At 37.5% G+C, this 26,095-nt stretch overlaps 1 protein-coding gene across 1 annotated transcript in view; it reads left to right on the top strand.

The window, feature by feature from the left end:
• Positions 1-736: 736 nt before the first annotated feature.
• The window catches only part of LOC100366790 (glutamate receptor 2-like), a 47,269-nt gene continuing 21,910 nt past the window's right edge, over positions 737-26,095 (top strand). Inside the window, exon 1 of the mRNA XM_085493410.1 lies at positions 737-1,008. Within this exon, the coding sequence (XP_085349536.1) occupies positions 900-1,008 (109 nt within the window). The 5' untranslated portion in view covers positions 737-899. The remainder of the gene's footprint in view (positions 1,009-26,095) is intronic.

Genomic DNA, 26,095 nt, shown 5'->3' with positions numbered 1-26,095 from the left:
TACTGTCAAATTATTTAAGTTTTTATTGATTTTTTTTTTATTTTAAGGCATCAAAGAACCACGCACTTTTTGCAGTCTTTGCCGAAAACTTAAATCACGTGGTCTGTCAATTACGTCATCGCGCTTATACGCCAATATTATTCCAATCAATCATTCAATTAATCAACGTACTAGCAGTTGTTCATATCGCGCCAGTATTCAGTAGGAAGTATTGTAACAATGTACTAGCAATTCGTGTTATGAAATGTACACCAGAATATAAAGCAATATACTAATATGTTATTCAAATGAAAATAAATATACATAATGTCACGACAACAAACACTCTATTCTCTATTATCTATATATAGGTCAATGTGACCTTGTAATACTTCACACCATCCCATCCCATGTTTTATGTTTTAATAAAAAAAAAGAGATCATAGACGAACATAAACGGACGGAGAGAGGGATTTACGAACCGGACGTTGGGGGGTTGAAAAGCCATTTTACTATGATATTGTTATGCATATCAACACGTTATTAATAAACCGATGTTTTTGCTCGAATATGCGCTTGTAAGTGTGATTTTACCCTGAATTCAGTCCAAATACGTACACGAGAACAAAATACACGTATAACGAGGGCGCTGTTCAACAAAACGGGAATCTTTCACGCACGCTGGGTTCTCCCTCAATGCCCAGGCTGTCGGCGTTTTAAAAAAAAGTAAACCACATAAATTATTCAAATAGTCGGAGTGCGCGAGCCAAGTGGTATGGAGAACGAGTCGGGTGTGTTTACCGGATGACGTGCATCGTTGTTTTACAGTCACAACCGTCATCGCATCACAAATTAAGGATTTTATCTGTTGACTTGATTAATCGGACGCTGGGATGCGATAAATAACATCACGCTTGGCCATGGGTACTGTTCATATTACTCTTTTCATTCTATCCACTATGCTGTTCGCCAATTGTCTGTTCACAGAGCAACCCTCAGATGGAGTGCCCCCCGATGAAGTAAAAATCGGTAGGTATCCATATCACATTTGTTTATTTATTTATTCGTATATTTATTTATTTATTTATTTATACATCCATATTTTATCAATTTATCATGAGTCAGCGCCGAACTGACGGTGACATCTACACTACCAGCAATACGAGATGTGAACAGTCATCAGGTCTATACCTGGGAAACGTAAGAACAACCCGAGAGAATATACGCAAGATCCGCGCTTGATTTCATTTATTAGCAGTATTAATTTCAGAACAACGTTAATATTAGAACTGCGCTGACTATATTGATTATATCACGTAACCGGAGCGATTGATGTACCGCAGTGAACCGCAGTCATTCAATATACGCAACAAAATCTATTAAGGTTTGCGTACGTACAACCCGGGAATATATCCCACCACAGAGCTGTTTTCAATTCTATGTAATTTAATGCTGTTTGCTTATATTGCATTTAGTGACCCCATTAGACAACCAATTTCAGCTGCACTGAAGCGGCGATACAATCTTTAATAGAGAGTAAAATTGATATCTAAATTTAAAAGTTTTACATTTTCCCACGCAAACAGATTGTCGCGAGGCTGTCTCATTCTGTGTTCGCATGTTCCCATTTATACGGTGATAGATTACTAACACGCTCATAGATACATACATAAAACACGTCAACGTAGTCTACACATCCCCCCTCGCTGTTCACCATAATGTGCAAACTTGCATGTGATTTTTTTGGGTTTTAGGCTAAATTGTCGGAATTAATCGGTAACATCTTGTCGGGTCATCTCCAATTCTCATTTGTCACAACTGTGTGTATGGGTGTCATGCCATGCTACCCCGCTGCGCTGGTTTCATGCGTTATCGTTGTTCGATCGAATTCATACATGCTGGCCTTTAAAATGAAAACTGTGGATATGAGCACAATGTTTCAATTGTACACGCCCAGTTCTTTGTTATTCGTGCCTACGACTGTGGAATCGCACCAGCCGAGGCTTCTTTAGTCTATGTGGCTGCATGCGTGCACAGTAATGTGTTGGTGATGTAATAGACGTCAACGCTGACAACGATATGTATTCCCAGTCGCCTTCGTAGTAGTATAGAACGTTAGTTGTTCTTGACAGCACTGCGATACAAACTGAAACTACTATTGAAACGCAGCCGTTCTGTAGCTAAACTAATAAATATGGAATGAATTTGATCTCATCGAACTCTCCGCGTAAAAAGAGACCTCAACTTAATTTTGATAATCAAAAATAACGTATTCTGATTGATTTGTGTTCGTCATCTAATCAAGATTGAATGTCGACACGATCTAGTAATCAGAGAAAGGGTTCACATCAAATCAAATTTAAAACAGACCTGGCTTGTTTTAAATGAAGCTTTGTGCATGGCTCGTTGACCAGTCTGGCCTCACGTGGTTCTGAGGAATAAAATAAAATTACTATGCTAATGTTGAAGCTAATAACACCATGATCAGAAACTGTTCTTGCATCGCTGCGTCGCGTGGCTCTACATTACACTGCGCTTTAAAGTATAATGCGTTGCTTTCAAAATACTTTCAAAATAATTTCGGGCGTCTGAATGAAATTAAGCAATAGTCTCAAGTAAGTGGGGTTTTTTTGCTGGAAATTTTCGAGAATAATTTCTCATGAGTTATTCAGATGATATTTAATTCACATAAATGCAATACACGTTATCGTTACCCCAAAATTTGAAATGGGCATATTCGTCAGTTCTTAACGCTCGTCACCATCATTGTGATTAAGGGTTGATCATTTGACATCATGGTGGGTGACTGCAAAGCTTGTTAAAAAATACAAAATACAAGCTAAACACTGAGAGACAGTAATTGCATGCAATAAAGGTTGGTGCATTCAAGATAAAATAACAATTCATGGATAATGCACTGCGAAAAAATGCACCCCCCTTTTTAGCCACCCCCTTGATTTTAAATGGATGACCCCTTAGTTGAAATGATCAACAAAGCTCCCTTGTTCTTGTTCTTGTGATTGTAATCATATTTCACCTGGTACATCATAAATTTAAGAATTACAATTTCTCAAGTACAACAGACATAATGCTAAAAGGGTCTGTATAATTTCACCCCCCCCCCCAGAAATGTATTCACTTCTCTTTTACCTTTTACGGCTTTTAGTTTGTTCAATTGTTACAGGAAATGAGATCTGTATCGGTGAAATGGATTCGCATTATAGTAAACAATCAAACCGACGAACGCTACACTTTGTATTTTTTATCGTCTGACACTGGCTTTTCCAGCCAATACAAAAACGAACGATTTATATCGCAAATATTGGGAATTATCTTCATATTTCTCACATAGAATCGTGAAAATACGATCTAACCAACTCTAAAATCAAACAGTAATCTGTAATCAGCATGAATTTGAATCAGGATTCATATTATATTACAGTGTGTCAGAAATCATGTACTTGTAAATGGATTCGCTCGAGCGCTTCCGGTATTATAAACGTCATAATGCATTGTGGGAATCAGACAGATGGCGTGTAATGGCATGTATGGCTGCAAAACAAGTGAAAAATCATACCGTGGCTTCTTTGACTCTTGTTTCCCCCCAAAAATGTTTTCATTTTCGATATGCCCATGAAATTAACTCATAATAATAATAAAAAAAGAAAAGAAAAAGACAGCAAGCACTGTTCAATTCAGTGCAAACCAGCCAGTGTGCCTGCTTTTATCACTGAGCCAGAATGAGATAAACTACATGTAGTACATTGTATACCAGTTCAATTTCCTTTCATTATTTTATCCAGATTCCATGATATTTAATATTTAAAACCAACCTTTATTTCACAGTCACTATAGTTTTCACTTTTCGAAAATTATTTTACTGATCAAAAGACTTTTCACTCTCATCATGCAATCTCCCATGGCAGACACGGCGGCGATAGCCAACATCATAAGCCAGACTTTTTTATTCCTTGTTTCTCGAGTTTTTATAAGAAAAATTTATTGAGGAGGGCGGAAAACAAATTGGTTCTTTTTTTCCCATTAGATTTGTGTGATTCTCAAAGAATTGTAAGTGAGATCATTGATCGGAGAGAAGAAATGAAATACAATTTTATTCCATGTATAACCTTGTTTCTCATCTGCTGGAGACTTCGGTACTTTGATCATGATACTCCCACGAAAATGTAACTTGGGTTTGTTATGCGTCGGGCGAAAAAAATGAAAATAAAAACAAGTTTTTTTAGCAATATTTTGCACTTACAAGTCGGCGGGCGCGAGAAATTACGCTGAAATAAAATTTAATTTTTATTTCATTTTCGGCTCCTGTTCATTTGGAGGGTTTGCGAAACAAAGGATAAAAAAAGTCTGGCCTAACTACAAATAAACTCGCTCTCAGGAGTTGAGGAATAAACCAATAAAACGGTCACTGTCAGTTCGCGATGCTTTATGTGAATACTTCGTGTTGTTCTATGTTATTGTTCGTGATTACCCACTAAAGCGTGAGTAATTTAACCGCTGATTCGACCAACGTTCCGCCGTTTACAATCAAACCCGACATCTCGTTAACGTCTGAACTGGCTATAATAACGATCAATTCGTTGCTTACGTTACACGAGGAATCCCCGGATATTATTTATAGAACTAGCATAGAGTTTGGACATCATTTGTTTAATGATACAATCAAATACATTTATAAAACACAATACATATTTGGAAAAAGTAGAATATTATTTACTCGAAGAAAAAAGAACAGCCTAGATCCTATACATAACCAGGGTTACTACTGTGTGCCATTCAAGTTATTACACGCCACATCAGGAAAATACTGTGAAATACTTTATTTTCGATTGGAATTAATTTTCACTATTTTCGCTGAAGGAATGATTCATAGAAAATAAAATCCAGCGAATATACCTTTTTTCCTTTATTTTACATTCAAATAAATAAATTACAGCTAAAATAAATTATTTTACAATAGATCTGAACACGATGTAGTCATAATTACTTCGTTAATTAAAACACGATGTGATATCATCAACAAATAATTGTCGTGCGATATTTTTTCAGGATAAATTGTGTATAACCATACCATGCATGTTCAGCATCCCGGGAAATCGATATGTTTGACCCTTGACGAAAAATGGGGACTGGGGAACCGTAGTAACAATCCACTATCATGTAATACTGAACTGAACCGGTGCTGTAGTCCATATTGTCACGTTCAGCTTTTATTTTAACAAAGTAAAACACAATTGTTTGGTAGTAATCATGAAATATACATACATGAATGCTAGGTACAGTTATGACTCTTGGTGATTTGTACACTAAAAGGAATATGAATGACGCAGATGGCGTGATAGGATTGTACCATATCACTGCGTCTGGACACCTAACATGACGTCATAATTGATGTCACTACGAGTATCAGCGGACGCACACATCTGACGCATTAATAACTGTCATTAGAACTTGCCGATATTATGATTGTCGTGAATAAAAGTGTTTTTGTTATTGTTCCATATTTAGCGGTTTATCTCTTTCCAAGGCATGTATAGATCAAATAGATCGAGTGTGCTTTACCTTGACCGGAGTGTAGATATGTCTAGTATGTTGTGAAATCAGTATCAAATATCAATCGAAAACACTTCTTTAAACTTAGATGAATCACAATAGCTAATTAACAAATCTGAATTTATCTAGTATGTCACAAATGAGTTTTTTGAATGATTAAACAAACGAACACTGCTATAGGTATTTTATTTATGCTTTGTTTTGTTTGCAAATGTTTTCCCTTGAATACTGTTTTTGTCTTTATGGTTATTTTTTGTGTGTGAAAATATATCTTTCCCTTCAATGTGAATTGGAACAATTATTCAACATTGATTCTAATATAAACCAAACTGGGACGCTAGGAAATGAAGTTGAAAGTAAACTGTTCATTTTTTATAATATATAATTTTCAGTTTGTTATGGCAAAGTACTTCTTTCGGTGCTTTTTTGTTATGGGAAGGGCAACATATATAGAATATATATTACCAATGTAGTGATGACGATTTTACGTACTGTGTTCGACCCTCTAATGGAAACTGTTCTGATTACTGTAAATTTCATCCTCACGCGACAGCTTCAATTTCAAGGTTAGACCGTAAATTACGCGAAATCTATACACCATGATGGTCATCAATACTAATTTGTGTCTGTTTTAACATCGTGTTCTATTCAGCGTTTGCACTGTTTGTGTGGAAGATTCAATGACACCCATGCGTTCTGAATTGATTTACGGAATTCTGGTCGCATGGGCACATTGCCCCGTCAGGGTCTGTTACGTAATTCAGTGGAGCAGAGTTACGGTAGACACCGCTACTGTTTTAATCATTAAAACAGCACTGTTCTAATGCCACTATGCATTTTAACTGTAATTGTGGTTACTCTTCATCCTACTTTAGTTTTTTTCCTAGATATGTAATTATATTATTGGTGCGTGCTATTGCAATGTAATTTAAAGCGCGGTGGTCGTCGCGCAGCGCGTGTTCGAATTTCATGTAAATAAACAATGTATTTTACACGCGTTGTATACGTCGCTATAAGTCCCACATCGAACAGGATGCGGCACGACGACTGCCGCCCTTTAAAGCGTTTGCGCATGTGCATTTTTAATTCCATATTTAATTTTGTGTACGACGAATGAGACCAAATATGTACGACAATATTTAACACTGTTTATTCAAATAATACCGCCCAGCCACACCATCATGTCATTATCATTTGGTGTCAACATTTATGCCAGTGTCACATATTTGTTGAATTACTGACCCTGACAAGTTGTATCACAGTCACTAATCTTTTGGCAGGTCACGGTCAAACAATGAAGAGGCATCAATTTGAAATTGCGCTACCATAGTTGTAATTAACCAGTGTTTCTGCATGGGCCGAGGTATTTATATGCGTCGGCGCCTTAGGCTAAGGTTACTACTATTACACATCTGATCAGTATATAAGTGTGTCCACACACGAGATACATTCGTCAATGAGTATTGCTCGCTGATCGCATATTGTTGTCGCTGGCAAACTCGTGTTCTAATCGACATGGTGGCCATGTACACAGTGTGTAATACAAATGAAGATTACGAAGACACTCTCTCTCTCACTGATTGTTGTTTTAGTGACCGAGAACGCTTGGAATGGCATCCCAGCTGGTTATATCCCCGGTTATATCGCGGATCTCGTATGGGTCCAAACAAAGCGAGTCCGTGTAATTGGTATGTGATAGGTTTGAACGCTAGGCTCAGCAGGCGAGTATTGCGTTTTATTTTGATGCACAAAGCAGCTGAATCCCACTAGGAGATTACATGGCATCCCGCTTTCAGAAATGAGATCAAATTGGTTTAGACAGTTGTATGTGAGCGTATAACTTGGCAACCTTGGAATGCTAAACGTAGATTAAACTGTGATAACAACCCTTTTTAATAAGTCGCGCTCTCCAGCGACAAAACGCGCCCGTGACGTCAAAATTACATAAATATTAGCAATGTAGTTCAAACAGAACTTGTGTTTGTGTTTTGTGGTCGATGGTTATTTAAAATAGAATTTACGTACTAGAAGCACTTCGTCACGGAAATGACAGACTTACGAAGAATGTGTATTGCCTGGTTTTAATTAAAGTCACGTGACTCTAGCCTCGTCTCAGAGTGCCGATTCTATAAAACCAAGGTATGGTGTATGACGTTGATGGATAGTTGTAATTTTCACTTACTTAGTGGGACATAATAATGCTGAATTATCTCCCTGAATAGAATTGCCATCTGTAGATGTTTTCTGTATGATGTCATGTAGCCTTGCTCACAAAGTACATCAACATTTTCACCAATTTTCCAGATAAGTTAAAGTCTATTAAGTTTGCCCTTTCTGCAGCATGCTACGTATATCCACGGGAAACGTTGTTTTAACACAGACTGCGCCTAACAACGAGACTGGGTGTTAATGGTTAGTCTGTATACACTTACTCAACAACGACACACCGTAAGTCTCGGTGCTGACACAAATAATCAGACACGTGTTTGTGTCACATACAAGTCGTTAGTGTGAATCCATGCAGCTACATTCTCAATACATTCTGATTATCCAACATGCGCCATTTGAATTAAGAGATATAAGAGAACTAAGTGTCCAAGACGAAACATTAATATTAATTTCTAATAACTTCAACTTCATATATAACATAAAATCAACACAGAAAGTTAAATTGTTCATTTTTGAATAAGAGTTAAACTCGTGTATCCATCCACTAACTCAAACTCGAGTAATATTGAAATTTAACTCATTAAAAAATATAAATTTCCTAAGGTTATACGTGAAAGTTTCCAACACTCGACCGGCAAGATTATGGCGTTTTTGATTTGTAGTTATCGACATTGATTTGCATTTAAATTTATAGATATACACACACGTATATTTTTATTTCAAAACACCATGTTGTAACATGAGCAAGTCCCTTATTTTGATAGTATTGTACGCCACTTGTATTTTAATGGAAACCCTTCTGACTAATACAAGAATTGATATGTTTAATTAAGTTAAACGATTTGTAGTGTTTGTAACAGTTGAAATTGCTTTCACGCATGAAAACACTGATGATTCAAAGACATTAGTAAATATTGACAAACATATTGAATACAAATAAAGAGAAAATCATTAAGGGTGCAAATATCAAATTTTCATACAATCAAATGCTTGCAATGAAATGGTGCATGCATGTGTACACAGATTCTTGTAGCTCTCCCCTATTCGGGTACTGTAGCCCTCCGCAAGATGCTTGCACAAAAATCGGTCACCCTAACCCCAAAACATTAGTCTCCCTATAATCTCTGTTCAGTTCATTACTCGTACTGACCCGATCGAGTACGAGATTTTAGATTAAAGAAACATGTTTTCCATCTGTGCGAGTACCGGTTGCACACAATTGCCGTTCTGCCCAGCTCGTGTTTTAATCAAAAAGTACATGCCAACCCAATTAATATATCCATATATATTGACATGCATTGTTCATTTCACCTGCGCCGCTGTTTATTAGAAATTCAGAAATTGAAACACGATGTTCTTTTGTCTTGGTCGGTGTACGCCATCTTAAAGGCAATTATCATTATGTATTAGTGGTATGTGCTTACTGTAGGTGTTTAGTTTAATGGGTTTACCAAGCACCATAATATGCTATATGATGCATCGTGTCTGGTAGTGAGTTAGGCATTGCAGTATTATAATAAACTTCTTTAGAAATATACAACTTTAGAATTCTTGTAACAATAGAACAATTCACTGTAGAACGTTTTAACAAACTCATATGGGAACATACAATTAGATTGTTATATATAGTAAAGTGTTCATTACACAATGAAGCACGTAATTCATTGGGGTTTGTTATAAGTGGGGAAGTGTAACGTGTTCTTTATATCAGGAAATTTTTCAAAATTTGACTACCCCAACACTACTTTTTCAGTTTATCGAAATCTACCTATCTTTAGAAATATTTTTCCTGAAAAAGTTGACCCATATCTAGGAAAGCTTCAGGACAAATGTAATTGGAATGTAAATCATTACAATTTGATTAAATTAAAATCCTAGTTTTATTTTATTATTTATTTATTTATTTATTTATTTATTTATTCATTGTTTTTTACGTATTAAATTATATATTTTATTTATTTACTTGAAAAAAAAAAGATTGAAATCAGATTGGAAATTATAATCATATACATATCTAACGCGTGTTCAAATACCCACAAAGTGAACGACATCATTTTCGTAATATGTTCTCCGCTGTAGGAGTAGCCTGGTATGAGGTAATCTTAAAAAACAGTCTATATATTATACACAAAATAATGTACATGTAATAATAGTTATATTATGTATTATATACGCATATATATCTCGAGCGTGAATGTTTGTACATATCACTACATTCTCGCTACATTCTCGTCAACCAATCGATTGTCATTCGATATTCAACGTGAAATTTTAAATATTTCATTCATCCTGATAAATTCAATTATTAAATATAACCACTTCTGTTAATTAGCCTGGATTTTTAAAATTGCATTGTGATGTGTGTTCAAGGCTTGACATGAAACACCGTGCTTGCCGCCTTTTGTATATAATCTCCAATCTGTCAATACTACGATATAGCGGAAAGTATGTAGGTCAAAAGTCAAGTATGTCAATTTCTAGCAATTATTGAATATAACCCCCAAACTTTCTTGAAACTCATTAATATTCTGTAGTGTGGTTCGTTATGCTGTGAATGGGTGACCATTGGGTGCTAGGACAGTCAGCTGTTATGAAACAAATCAATAAGGAATATATATATATTGCGTCATAAATCTATCCAAAATGCACCGTATAATTTGTTTACTAGTACTTACACCAGTGATGAGTAGGTCCGTTCGAGGTTGATTCATGCACATACTACATTCACACAAACTTTTAAGAAATTCCTGCTACGTCACAGCCAACATTTAGCTGCACAATTGCGGTGTGATCAATTTGGTGGTCCACTTTAGTCGCTGCGAACGAGCCTGAAATAAATTTGATGACTTTCTCGGACACAAAAAACACGTGTTGCTGTACATGGTACAGCTACATGAAACAGAAAACGCTTGGTTCTGTTATACTATCCGAAACACCGTGTGCTTAAATCAGTACGACTGGTGAGGTGAATAATCATACATACTATGAAGTTATTACGAGGATACTGCAAAGTATGCACGAAGAAAGAACAGCGGAGTATCGACACAACTCTGGAGGCTACCATGTTTGTTTTTATTATTAGAGGACGCTTATGCGCGTAATCGTTCCATATTTGGAATTCGCATTTCCTAATATGATAGGATGAAAATACCCAGTGCAATAACACGTCACGCTGTAACTTACGGCGTTACGGTGACAGATGTATTATCTATTTATTCACTTTTACCACACGTAATGTAATTTTTACATTCTAATAATTCATGGTAAGTGATAACATATTATTTAAACCACTGCCAGGACGTGACGTTATTGTACTGCATTGTAATTATACGATAGAGTTGTTCTCGGTGGTTCTAAGCAAGAATCTCCTCCCCCATCAGCAGCGTATTGTCTTTATCGGTCATCACCTTAACACGATTTGCGATTTATGATTTAGGATCAAGTTTCAATCCTAAATAGGAATGGAATTTAATTAAAATCAAATTAGATTGCAACTTTATACAGGGTTGCGTTTTAATTAAGTTTAATTGAATTAAATTCAAGGTAGAAATAACATAATACGAATCATAACTGTAAGAAGGTTATGTATGGTACAGCTAACAGGTTATTTTACTCTTTTTATAACCCTAAAAGATGCAAATTTGGATTAAATATTAATAAATCGCAAATCACGGTTTAGTGGTGGTCTAATTTATGGCGTATAAGTTGATTTAAATACTCGCTAGCGTTAATCAATTGTCTCATCGCACTGCGACAAATCAGAACTTGATAATTAACATTCTCTGGAATGGCTAATTATTACCATCTGGTTGATGAATTTCATCAGACAATTTATTTCAAATTAAATTCGTCAGATGTCAACTGAGTCAAGTCCCCGGTGTGATATGTACACCGAATAACCATTACCCCGTGTCACCGACCTGACATGTTATTACAATTATTGGACACACTAGGTAAACTTTTTGTTACATCGTAATGGCGTTTGACTTTCAGAGTACATATTCAAATAAATTCAATCTGCCGCGTAGGCTGGTCTGTCTGTGGTATTTTTTGTTTGTTTTATTATATAATAATTTCTATTCAAATTTTGATTCGACGCGAATGATAGACCGCATCACTTATGATGTCATATTATCATATACAACAATAATATTGTTATGTATGGGCTAGTCTAGACAATAATCTACCAGAGTTAAAAAAAAGCACGATTAAAAATCAGAAATATACCACTTGACTAGAATGTTTCACGATTATAAGAAAATTACATAACATAGTTTTTAGAAAATACATAACAGTATGATTAGAGTACATAACAACTCGATAAGCTTTCAGAAAATACATAACATGCTATTTTTTGTAGAAAATTCATAACGTAATAAGCTTTTAGAAAATATATAATATGTTAATCTTTCAACAAGTAATAATATGATGAGTTTTCATTAAATGCATAACATAATAAGCCCCTAAAAAAACACATAATATGCTTTCAGAAAATATATAATGTGAATTGTGAGACAGGTTAGTGAACCATATACAATCATTCAGTTAAACATGCCTTGAAAGAGGTGTTGGTTTTCCCATTTTGTGCTGTCCTGAAAAGGATGGGGATCTGGGGGTGCCTGTGGCACATCCCAATGATTTTCCCGGAAAGCTTCTCTCCCGGTATACAGTATAGATCATAATGGGAGAACGCGTGCATGATTTGTACGACGATAATCGCGATCGTGCTTGTCTTATTCCGTATGAATTCTGTGTTGAAACTTGAAATGCCCAGAGAAGGTTGTTATTAGCCGTATATCACGCGTGGTACGTGTTAATGTAAGCATTACCATTCCCGGTGGGATATGCAAACAGAACGGAGGTATTGAGTCGTGACTTGTCTGCTTGGGGAACTACGCAATCTACTAGTACGCACACAAGATGGCATTAGACTCGTTCGCCAAATAGCCCCAAGCTGTTCCCGGTGTATATTGGATAGCCCCAGGCTCGTTCCCGGTGTATATTGGGTAGCCCCAGGCTCGTTCGCGGTGTATATTGGATAACCCCCGGGCTCGTTCCCGGTGTATATTGGATAGCCCCAGGCTCGTTCCAGATGTGCATGGGATAGCCACAGTCGCAGGATCGTTCCTTGTGTGCACGGAATAGCTTCAGGCTCGTCCCCGGGCTCATAGGATGTGTACTGATGTATACTTGCCTTATTTGTGAGAAAGGTCAGTGAACTGCATTGACGTCAATTTAAACGAAGTTCACAATAACCGAATGTTTACCAAATGTGTTTTTCAAGCTGTTAGTGGCTTTGTAGAATTTACGTTTAGGTTCTCGAGTGAAGAAATTAGATAAAACTATAACAGAGTAAATAGATTCCTTTGCAAATATTGCTATGCAATCAAAATAAAAACCTGTTGTGAACAATGCCGAGTTGTCAACAATTACCGGAACAGCGGAACCAGAACGACAGAAAACTGACTCGGAATGTATAAATGCCGGAAAGTAAAATAACAATACAATGTACAAATAATGAAATAAATTGACTTGATTCAATGATATTGTTGCTTTAGACACGAATGAAGGTCGCCCGCAATGATCTTTGTTCGGCGTTATTATTACCAATCGAGTAGTGGGACGGAAAGTGCTCAATTCAACATATCTGATTTATATTCAATTTAGATAACTATATAGAACCACATGCGTTATGTTAGTAAATGTTGTTAAAACAACATCATTTCAAAAGAAACCACGTCAATTAGGACCACTGTGTTTCTAGAGCAGGGTGGAAATTCTGAACAATTGTCAAAATCACGTTTTCCTCTTGCTCGAATATGTGTGTTCATTGCTGCGTAATAGAGTGTACATTCCGGAGTCCCCCCCTCCCAACAGACGGCTTAGCATGGTGGTTATTCTGTTGAACTTTTGGTCATTCTTATTTTAATTTCTTTTATGCAATCAGCAAAGACCACTTAGACTTGATATCAGAGTACACAGGGGTTCCCAAAACACGCCTCAAATGTGACTTTTCAAAAAGCTATTCCTTCGTATTTACCATTTTTAGAAATAGTATTTTGTTAAGTGATGGGTAACCACATATGATAATGGAACTTTTACATCAGTACTAAAACAATATTGTTAAACAAACCACTTTAATGCATCGCGAATACACACTGTCCTCAGCTGTCCATTATCAAGTACGGTTTCATATCTGTCGTCATGATGTTTGGTGTTACTAGTACTACAAGTTTGTAAAAAATACCACACCATGCTGTCATGCACCGTTACTAAGAAGCGGGAAATTCAGTCAAATATTAATCGAGTCACGATGTTACGTTAAAGCGCAGTGGTCGTCGCGCAGCGCGTGTCGAATTTTATGTAAATAAACAATGTATTTGACACGCGTTGTATACGTCGCTATGAGCCCCACATCGAACAGGACGCGGCACGACAACTGCCGCCCTTTAAATGTATTTTTCACAATCGCCATTTTACCAAATGAAGCATTACATATTCGAATGGGATATCATAACATGCACTGTAGCGACTAACAATTAAATGTAATGTCTAGCACTATAGTACTGTGAACAAACAAACAAGTCATTCACTGATATTGAACGTTTGGTCAGTGCGCAACTCCTAAAAATGCGCATCAACTGACTTTCCACCAGAGAACACAACGTTGTATAAATGTTCTGTACGTGATATGTTCTTGGATATGTAACAGACGAAAAAGTCACATGAAACAGTGAGTTACTCCAAAAACAAAATGTGAAATTATTTTGCCTTATTGTATGGGATTAAGCTCAACCATTCCTTTTAATAGTGACAGAAAACTAACATTCCGTCTTTGAATACATTCACACCATAACATTTTGCCATGAAATAATTAAAGCGGAGGAGTCGTTACCTGCGCATGCCATAGCGTGTTACTGTTTACAAACAAGCGTCTACCCATGAGCCTTTGCGTTTTTAGCGTGTGTGTTATCGTCACTTGAGACTCAATTCCCGCGCGTGCGCAGGTGACGACCCTCCCACTTTAATCCCAATTATGAATGAAGGAATGTACTTTGCATTATTATGTGTGTTATAAATTGTAGACGTTTATGTAAAATGGTCAATCACAGCTGATTTTAACGTGGGTTAACTAGACAATACCCATGATGCTCTGCTTCATTTTATATGTTGCTATTTTCTCTATTATGAACACTTTAATGCGAATATTCTTAGTGTATAATATCTGTGAACATATTTCCCCAGTACTGCATGAGTACAGAACGGCGTTGGGTGGTTCAGGGTTTTATGGGGGTTGTGTGCAGTATGGAGCTCCGTGTGCCAAGACAGTGAATGACTTGTTTGTTTGTTAATTGTATTATTATGCTGGGCAGTGTCTTTAAAATAACATCTAACACATCGAAAACATAGCGATTGATGTCGTTTCTGTGGGGATTAAAAAAATATCGCTGTACAAACCGTTATATTTTGGTACACATTGGTGGTAATGTTTAACAACTATGTGTATTCTATTGTTTTATCAAAGATAAACATTATAGTAACCTGATCAACCATTAGTGGCGTTTATTTTCACGCGACATCTGTTGCTAAGTGCAACATCCTATCCGCCATTTTGTTCAACAAAATTCCTAACTATCTGTGTTATAATTACTAAAATGCCCTCCCCCATATATCTACTTAACACATCACGACTTCGCGAGCATTTTAGCCCCCTCCCCGTCTGTGTCAGTGTAAGCAAAATCCCAAAAACATATATTTTTTAAGGAGTTTTAATCAAATTAGGTACATAAGCACCTTGGGTTATCACAGAGACATGATTAGTCTTGGAGGCGCGACCGTGCATATTAGATAGCTAATTTGCATATTGCGTTATTTGAGTCTTTGTAAGCGTAATCTCAAAAACATCAGAATGGATTGTGATCCGTGTGTGTCTTCTAGCTGATGGTCCTTATCTTTACCCCTACCTCTAATGCCGATGTTCCTTCACGGACTGTTGGAAATTTTCATTTTCAAGATAATTTTTTTTATAAAACAACAATTATTGCATATATTCTGTATTCACACGGAAGCTTTGTAGAGTTTAACCTTGATTGCGTTAGATCTACTGCAAAATTCAATTTTTGTTCACAAGGGCCCAAAAAAAAGCTTGGAACGAGCCTACGTATTCAGACAGAAAAAGTATGTGATCTTTTTTCTTTTCTGAATTGCGACTGCATAAAAAGTCTGGTGGAACACAATAAAAAGATCTCTGTATAGAGTCTCTGCCATAACATAACTCTTATTATCTTTCATCTACGATGTGCAACGTGGTATGCTGCATATGACGTAATCTTATAACAAATCAAAACATCCAAATGTGAAACCGATAGGAACCAAAATATTCAACTATGGCGTGACGTGGAGGTCGATACGTCAAACATTCTAACTGTTTAGATGACGATCACCCTCTCTCGCAGCTATGGTGTTTACAGATTGCATCTACATTGTCATTTTTTAATATATTCCTACGAATGCCGTATCTAACTTCCCTTCGCCATGATCCGGCGTAACAACTTTATCGATATATCATAAGCAATCCTTGGGTGACAACGAAAAGTGCAGTCACGGTATTATGCTGTGTCGTAGATATTATCTGAACGTTAGCAAATGTCAGTTGCCGCTCTTGATAATTTTATTTCCAGTTACAGTTTATGAATAAAATTGAAAAGCTTGTCGCTTTCGGGAATAGAAATACGCACTAATAAATCATGTAAATCAAGTGTAAAACCATTGGAATGTTGGATAAACTAACTATTCAATTCTGGTAAACATAACACTTCTCTGGTATGAGAGTATGTGTTCAGCCAAAAAGAAGAAAGCCGGAAATATTGCATAATTCACAACAGTTTTCAAGGACGGTGGTTGTCTTGTTCGTTGCTCACCTCATGAAATCAGGATGGTGGTCGTTAACCCGATGATTTCATTTAAACTGAGAAGTTCACGCATACAATGTACTAACGATAAATAGGACGGGTAGGAACATACGGATTGTATAGGAACAATGATGAAAAAAAAAAAGTCAGACATTTTACATGCGTATTTGTCTGTATGTCTGTATGTCCGTCTCCATCAACCCACTATTTAATTCCTTGTTACAGTATACTCTTGCATCCTGGCCTCTTAACGGCGCATGGTAGTTATCACATTCATTGTACCTCCCTTTCATAACAGGGGAGCAGACTATCCGTGCCCTCTTTCTAAGACACGCGTTGATTGGCTATTTGGTTTTATGGCGTTTACTCATTAGAATTCAAGTTTGTTTCCAAACACAGGCCTTGTCGGCGTCGCTTAAAGCGGGAGAGGCGTCACCTGGAATTGAGTCCCAAGCGACGATAACAACACACGCTAAAAACGCAAAGGCTCATGGGTAGACGCTTGTTTGTAAACAATGACACTCTATGGCCGTCTGACGCATGCGCTGATGACTGAAATAAATACCATGATGTGTTATGATACAAGGATGTGAACGTTGGAAATAAAACATGATTACTTCATCTAGAAGCGTGTTCTTCTTTTAGACAATAGTCGCAAGGCCAGACTAATACATAATAGACACAATTTAGCAGTAGATGATCCGTGGATTTAAGTAACGATCATATTTAAATAAATAATAGTTCTTCTAATTTGAAAGTCGATCCTCTGTTATCCGAGATATTCTGAATATTAAATATTAAACTAGCAGTGAGATGGTGATTACGATCGTCTGGCAATGTGCTCCCAATTGTGACTTCTGCCCCTCGGCACAGAAGGGGATACTTACCTAATGATTTCCATGAATCATTAAAATATTCATCAAAATCCACAATGCCACTGATATGATAACAACACGTTTTGCCACAGGCCATAATATGTTATCATTTCAGATATAAGGGGATAAACCAGGCGTAGACTAAACAAATTCTAAGTAAGAGAGGAATCCATTGCTCTTTTGCAGTATTTTATGACGCGACCTTTGTCATGTTGTTGTATGCCGAATTTTTGTGTGAATGTGTGTTCCTGTCTGTATGTCGGTGTTGCGGTGCGAGAGTGTTTTATTATACAACAATCTAGTGAAGACTGCCACCAATGTGTTTTGATGTCTTAATCTCTGTGCCACTAAGCTTTATCAGTTATATACTAATCACGTGACTAATATATTAAAGACGAGTCGACACGAACATGTCCCAAGTGACTGATCTTTCGAATTAATTCAAATTAGTTCGCTGATTACAGTAAGATCGTGCAGAAAACATAATGACTCAGATTTCCGCCAATATGTTGCCTAGAGCATTAGCGTGCTTGGGATGTGATGTAAACGCATAGAGTACTGCAGACAAGAACAGTTATACAACACTACATAAGATATGTGGATTCGTTATAGGCGCGGATAATGCCACGTGACCAGATCTGTAGTAGACGACAGGGCACAACGTTTTCTACATTTTACTTTATATTTTTAGGATATTAATAAAAAATTGCTTCCCGATGAGTGGATGGGTGTATTGCTGATGTAATGGGTGTAGTTATGTTGAACTGCGATGTGGATGGGTGTATTGCTGATGTGATGGGTGTAGTTATGTTGAACTGCGATGTGGATGGATGTATTGCTGATGTGATGGGAGTAGTTATGTTGAACTGTGATATGAATGGGTGTATTGCTGATGTAATGGGTGCAGTTATGTTGAACTGCGATGTGGATGGGTGTATTGCTGATGTAATGGGTGCAGTTATGTAGAACTGCGATGTGGATGGATGTATTGCTGATGTGATGGGTGTAGTTATGTTGAACTGCGATGTGGGTGGGTGTATTGCTGATGTAATGGGTGTAGTTATGTTGAACTGCGATGTGGGTGGGTGTATTGCTGATGTGATGGGTCTAGTTATGTTGAACTGCGATGTGGATGGGTGTATTGCTGATGTGATGGGTGTAGTTATGTTGAACTGCGATGTGGGTGGGTGTATTGCTGATGTAATGGGTGTAGTTGTGTTGAACTGTGATATGGATGGGTGTATTGCTGATGTAATGGGTGTAGTTATGTTGAACTGCGATGTAGATAGGTGTATTGCTGATGTAATGGGTGTAGTTATGTTGAACTGCGATGTGGGTGGGTGTATTGCTGATGTAATGGGTGTAGTTGTGTTGAACTGAGATATGGATGGGTGTATTGCTAATGTAATGGGTGTAGTTATGTTGAACTGCGATGTAGATAGGTGTATTGCTGATGTAATGGGTGTAGTTATGTTGAACTACGATGTGGATGAGTGTATTGCTGATGTAATGGGTGTAGTTATGAAGAACTGCGACGTGGATGGGTGTATTGCTGATGTAAAGGGTGCAGTTATGTTGAACTGCGATGTGGATGGGTGTATTGCTGATGTAATGGGTGCAGTTATGTTGAACTGCAATGTAGATAGGTGTATTGCTGATGTGATGGGTGTAGTTATGTTGAACTACGATGTGGATGGATGTATTGCTGATGTGATGGGTGTAGTTATGTTGAACTGCGATGTGGGTGGGTGTATTGCTGATGTAATGGGTGTAGTTATGTTGAACTGCGATGTGGGTGGGTGTATTGCTGATGTGATGGGTCTAGTTATGTTGAACTGCGATGTGGATGGGTGTATTGCTGATGTGATGGGTGTAGTTATGTTGAACTGCGATGTGGGTGGGTGTATTGCTGATGTAATGGGTGTAGTTGTGTTGAACTGTGATATGGATGGGTGTATTGCTGATGTAATGGGTGTAGTTATGTTGAACTGCGATGTAGATAGGTGTATTGCTGATGTAATGGGTGTAGTTATGTTGAACTGCGATGTGGATGGGTGTATTGCTGATGTAATGGGTGTAGTTATGTTGAACTGCGATGTAGATGGGTGTATTGCTGATGTAATGGGTGTAGTTATGTAGAACTGCGATGTAGATGGGTGTATTGCTGATGTAATGGGTGTAGTTATGTTGAACTGCGATGTGGATGGGTGTATTGTTGATGTGATGGGTGTAGTTATGTTGAACTACGATGTGGATGGGTGTATTGCTGATGTGATGGGTGTAGTTATGTTGAATTGCGATGTAGATGGGTGTATTGCTAATGTAATGGGAGTAGTTATGTTGAACTGCGATATGGATGGGTGTATTGCTGATGTAATGGGTGTAGTTATGTTGAACTGCGATGTGGGTGGGTGTATTGCTGATGTAATGGGTGTAGTTATGTTGAATTGCGATGTAGATGGGTGTATTGCTGATGTAATGGGTGTAGTTATGTTGAACTACGATGTGGATGAGTGTATTGCTGATGTAATGTGTGTAGTTATGAAGAACTGCGACGTGGATGGGTGTATTGCTGATGTAATGGGTGTAGTTATGTTGAACTGCGATGTGGATGGGTGTATTGCTGATGTAATGGGTGCAGTTATGTTGAACTGCAATGTAGATAGGTGTATTGCTGATGTAATGGGTGTAGTTATGTTGAACTACGATGTGGATGAGTGTATTGCTGATGTAATGGGTGTAGTTATGTTGAACTACGATGTGGATGAGTGTATTGCTGATGTAATGGGTGTAGTTATGAAGAACTGCGACGTGGATGGGTGTATTGCTGTTGTAATGGGTGTAGTTATGTTGAACTGCGATGTGGATGGGTGTATTGCTGATGTAATGGGTGCAGTTATGTTGAACTGCAATGTAGATAGGTGTATTGCTGATGTAATGGGTGTAGTTATGTTGAACTACGATGTGTATGAGTGTATTGCTGATGTAATGGGTGTAGTTATGTTGAACTGCGATGTGGATGGGTGTATTGCTGATGTAATGGGTGTAGTTATGTAGAACTGCGATGTAGATGGGTGTATTGCTGATGTAATGGGTGTAGTTATGTTGAACTGCGATGTGGATGGGTGTATTGCTGATGTGATGGGTGTAGTTATGTTGAATTGCGATGTAGATGGGTGTATTGCTGATGTAATGGGAGTAGTTATGTTGAACTGTGATATGGATGGGTGTATTGCTGATGCAATGGGTGTAGTTATGTTGAACTGCGATGTGGATGGGTGTATTGCTGATGTGATGGGTGTAGTTATGTTGAATTGCGATGTAGATGGGTGTATTGCTGATGTAATGGGAGTAGTTATGTTGAACTGTGATATGGATGGGTGTATTGCTGATGCAATGGGTGTAGTTATGTTGAACTGCGATGTGGGTGGGTGTATTGCTGATGTAATGGGTGTAGTTATGTTGAACTGCGATGTAGATGGGTGTATTGCTGATGCAATGGGTGTAGTTATGTTGAACTGCGATGTGGGTGGGTGTATTGCTGATGTAATGGGTGTAGTTATGTTGAACTGCGACGTAGATGGGTGTATTGCTGATGTAATGGGTGTAGTAATATAACGAACAGACGTTTGCAAGCGAGAAAGACTGTCACAAAAGTTTAATGACTTACCACCATAGTACATGGTTACTAATTAACCTCTTATGGTAAAATCATGGAGCTAAACAAAAGGAAGATAGTGAACTCATATCGATACAATTTGTTTAGCCCTATGCTTGAACATAGAGATTTTGTTGTACGGAATTGAAAGCTTCAAATAGGACGTGGTTTTCACTAAATTGCTCGATACGATGTGTTTATAGTATAAACGCAAACTGTTGGCCAGTTCGGCAATGTGATAGCCATTTTACAAATTTCCTTGTTTTAGTATATACTGAATTGCAATTTATGTTCTACTTTTCGTTTTTCAATTCTGCAAACAACTGTTTGTTTTGACCTTTGACCGCGATTAAGCAGTTAGTTATTTTTGTTCGTATATTAACACCAATCATGGAGTATGCCTCTCATACATCTCACTTAATCGACAGGTGGAACAATGGTATTTGACATTGACAGATTTTCAATACCATCAATTGTTAGTCGTCGAAACAATGAAACGCGATCTATTAGAAAGAGGCCAAAGTATATAGTTGGTTACATAGCAACGTGTCACACGCGCAGTGTTACTGGGTCAGAATAAGCCGTGTACGGACGTTGCATTTATAATTGAACGTAATCCGGCGGAAAATAGGACAGTTCGTTGCAGGGATATAATACCTTGCGGCCAAATTATATTTTGGACCACTCACGACCGTTCCGTCTCTCAAGCGGATTAATTTCTTACACATCAAGAAACATCCGTCAATCTTCCATCACCACCATTTCAATTTGCATAATAGCGTTGACATTAAAGAGACATTGTAAAAAAAAGCCAAAATTAACTGCATTATTTTGTTGGCCGTTGAGAGATTCAGCCGACGGGTCAATGATCGGTTACAGGAAATAAACTTTCGGAATAACCACTGTGACTATGTTTTATCAAAAGATCTGGAAAATCATGTATTTGCCAGGAACTATAGGTAGGAAGTTATGCGCATGCGCGGTTTTATGTGCCAATGCTTTTTCTCATAAACTCCCAAACATACGTACATAATAAAAACCATTGACCGCGACGTTCATGGTAAAGTAAGTGTTGTTGTAATATAACAACTTTAAATTGCCTGCCTACTTACAGCAAATGACAGTACCACATTTTTTGAAAACTATTAACTCTATTCGACCGCAACGTTGGAAATAAAGACCTTGACCGTCAATCTATGATATATCATCATATTATGCAGTCACCGTCTAGTAGCTATGCATAATTGGAATAGGTGGCTAGTAACCTCCATGTTAGATTGGTAAAGTTAAATTCCCGCTTCGTATGATCTGTAAAAAATACTCTCACTGACCTCTGGAAGTATCATACTGGATTTTGATTGTGTACAGTTTATGAGAAATCAGTACAAGCTAGTTTCACTGCTCCAGAATTTCTGGATTTGTTGCCAAACCAACTGATCTTATAATATAAGTGGAATAATGCTTAGCGGGCATGCGCAGAACATCGATTACATTACGAAAATATCGTTTCACGAACTTTTTGAAAACCATGTTTAATAATTTGATCGTGTATTTGTTAACAACACACTGTAGATGAAACTTAAATCATCGACACGATTCTTGCTTCAGAAATTACCGAAAATGGTAAAAAAAATTGTCGCCTAGTAAACATTGAAATGCATGTGTGTATAATAAAAATCATTTACCGTAAAGTTCATCGTAGTAAATTGTAGATATATCATGTTTAAATTGCCCACTTTTGACTAAAACGTCATTAAAATAATGATAGTTTACTTGATTTAGTCGCACTTCCAACCTACGGAAAACCCCTCTTTTCAATCTCATAGTGTTTAAAATGTTAGCAACAACGAACGATCATGGAAGCGCTGGACGACTGACAGACAAAAAGCAGTCCGTCTGTGTGTAAACAAATGGAAATATATGTATGTTACATTGCCCTGAAAGCACTATACAAAAAAAAAATTTTATAAAATATAATAATAATCAAATATTCAACAATGACCAATATTTTACGTTAAATGTATATATATCATCCTTTTTTATTGAATCTTATTATTACAATAACGAAATGAGTCAGTACGACAAATATTAACATTTTATCAAAGTTATACGAATGTAATAGAAATGTGTACAAATGTTGCACTATCACGCGTGAATATGGACCCTGGATATGAACAAACTGGCTACAAATATGTACGAATATGTACGAGACTGTACGAATGTGTACGACTGTTATACGAATATGTCCGACGGTGTACGAATGTGTACGAGACTGCAAGAGTGTGTACGACTGTTATCCGAAATGTCCGAGGGTGTACGAATGTGTGCGAATATTTACAACTGTTATACGAAAATGTGAATGATGATGTTTACGAATGATGTACGAACGGTGTGCGGGGTCGTATAAATATGTGCGAACGTTTTACGAGACGTACGAACGCTGTACGAATGAATGTTCACGAACGCTGTGTGAATGTGAATGAACCAGAGTACGAACGTCCTAAGCGAGTGTCCGAATGTAATGAATGTGGCTCGTGTCCGAAATCGTAACATCGTTTCAATGACTTCCTACAATTTATTGCGTAAAAACTATTGAGAATTTACGTTTTCGTTGGCTATATATATAAAATGCAAATGTTATGATAGCAAACAGATGTTTCCATCGGCAGACGACGATTGCAAAACTCGATAATCTCTGTCGTATGCAGTTCTCTGGTTTACAATACTTGCACCGAAAACATCAAAGTTTGTCTAATCTGAAATACTCTTTTTTTTTCTCGATAAGCTGCCACCACGGCGGTCTATTCATAGACATTCTATTATCACTGCCAGGCGATATGATTCAAATGATTCAAACTGTGAAGAAATCGCCGTTACACGCCATGTGTTACATCCACCGTAATTGTTTACGTGATTCGGTTATTAATATTCTAAACTGTCGTCTGCTGACTATGGTAAATCGCAAAATAAAGCACTGACTCGTAAATCATTATTCCAAAACAAGGCATGAAAAAGACCCCCCGAGGGCGTGGTACAACTCAACAGCGGGAATACTAGTACGGCACAATTGTACCGCAAATGGGTTAATTATTTATGAAAATAAATATTGAACTTTTTTTAATGTCTGATCCCTGAAGGTCACATATTTTTGTATTGTCTGTGGGTAGTGTTGTCTTACTACAACATTTAGTTTCAATATTATAGATAATGTTTTGCCAAGTTCAAATGTTCTTGAACTCAAGTGACGAATGCTTGTATTTGAAGGGACCTGATTAAGAAAATTTCACTTGATAATGAAATTCTTCCTCTCTCACAAAGTACCATGCCTATTGAATAATAACGTTAGTTAAAGTCCCAGACTGGGTCAGGAAGTTTTTGTCGCACCGCGCATGTCTGGTATTTGCGTTGCGTTGATTTTCCTGCAGTTCAATGCGCTCTTCTAATGGAATTTACAAGTATGACTTGAGCGCGACGTGCACTAATCATTACCGCCGGTGACTACTTCGATACCAATCACCAAAAAAATTATGTAATTAAAGCTTGGTAATGTCTGTGCAACAGTCAAAGTCGCCATCTTTCAAGTTGTCCATATGAGACCCATATCTCGCGCATGCGTGGTGCGCGCATGCGTGGTGAGACGGCAGACGTTATTCAGTAGGTATATATAATATATTAGTATTGAGAACACACATGTACCTCATAGTCACCAGAATCGACCCCGTTCATTAAAAGGGGCTCTAAATATAGCTGGCAGTGTAGTGGGGACAACTGTGAGGGCATCGGCTACTATGCAGTGTGAAACATTATGATACGTGCCTCGTCGGTAACCCTTCTTGTGTTGGTATGCAGAATTCATAACGGTATTTTTGTCAGAATTATGGTTTTATCTACACCATAATATTGGAAAATACTATAAATGCGAAACAAAGTAACATAACTTTCTGCTACTTAAATCGGCCACGAGAAGGTTAATGACCCATAGCCATAGACTGCCGGGTAATCCGTAAAAACAAATAGAAAGAAGGCAAGGATTTTATAACAACTTATTCAAGAACACTGGAAAGGAAATCACATCATTCCTTTTATGTCTCCATCCATTATTCATAAAGCATCCTCTCACTGCGGACTAAATCAGGACAATTCAGTCATTTAATTTAAATACACTGCCGCTTTCATTAAATTCATGGCAGCTCCTTTCTCAGGGATGTAGCACTTGAAATGTTGGGTATGCTAGGAAGATTACTCAAATCAACAATTGTACACCTGTTTGCACCCATGAAGAAAAACAAAATTCATCTGAGGGGAAATCCAATTTAAATTTGGGGGTGGGCACTCGAACATAATGATCAAGCAATGTTTTCTTCCCCTTTCGTGGATTTAAAATGATCTGCGGTTCTGTACATGTGATCAATGATAGACCCGTTATTTACACATTAATGTAACTAAAGTTGGTGTTAACTCGGGCGCACATGACAATCGTGTTGTGCCGACAATAGTATTGAAACCATATTCCCAAAACATGGCGGAACAAAAGTCGAAAATCTGGTTGCTTGGTGGAAAGTTTCTTAAAGCGGGGGAGTCGTCACCTGTGCATGCGCAAGATGGTCATAGTGTTTACATACAAGCGTCTACCCATGAGCCTTTGCGTTTTTAGCGTGTGTTGTTAATATCGCTTAGGACTCAATTCCCGCGCGTGCGCTGGTGACGACCCTTCCTCTTTAAGGGCCTCATATTTTTGGGGTCAGGGGTCACTGGTTTTTCACCCACTGCCCGTCCACTTATTATCCTGGATTATATTTACGTCTTCCGAGTTTGGATTCGTCGATTTCGAGAACTGTTCCTGATCCTTTTTCCTTACTAACATAAACCTAAGAATGTTGGTATATACTAGTATATCAGCGAAATACAGGCATACTATTATTTTGCAGGCA

Source organism: Saccoglossus kowalevskii, chromosome 18 (genome assembly GCF_978046115.1).
Source record: "Saccoglossus kowalevskii chromosome 18, keSacKowa6.1, whole genome shotgun sequence".
Classification (NCBI taxonomy): domain Eukaryota; kingdom Metazoa; phylum Hemichordata; class Enteropneusta; family Harrimaniidae; genus Saccoglossus; species Saccoglossus kowalevskii.
Note: the sequence above shows the minus strand (reverse complement) of the source record. Positions and strands in the feature narration are given on the sequence as shown.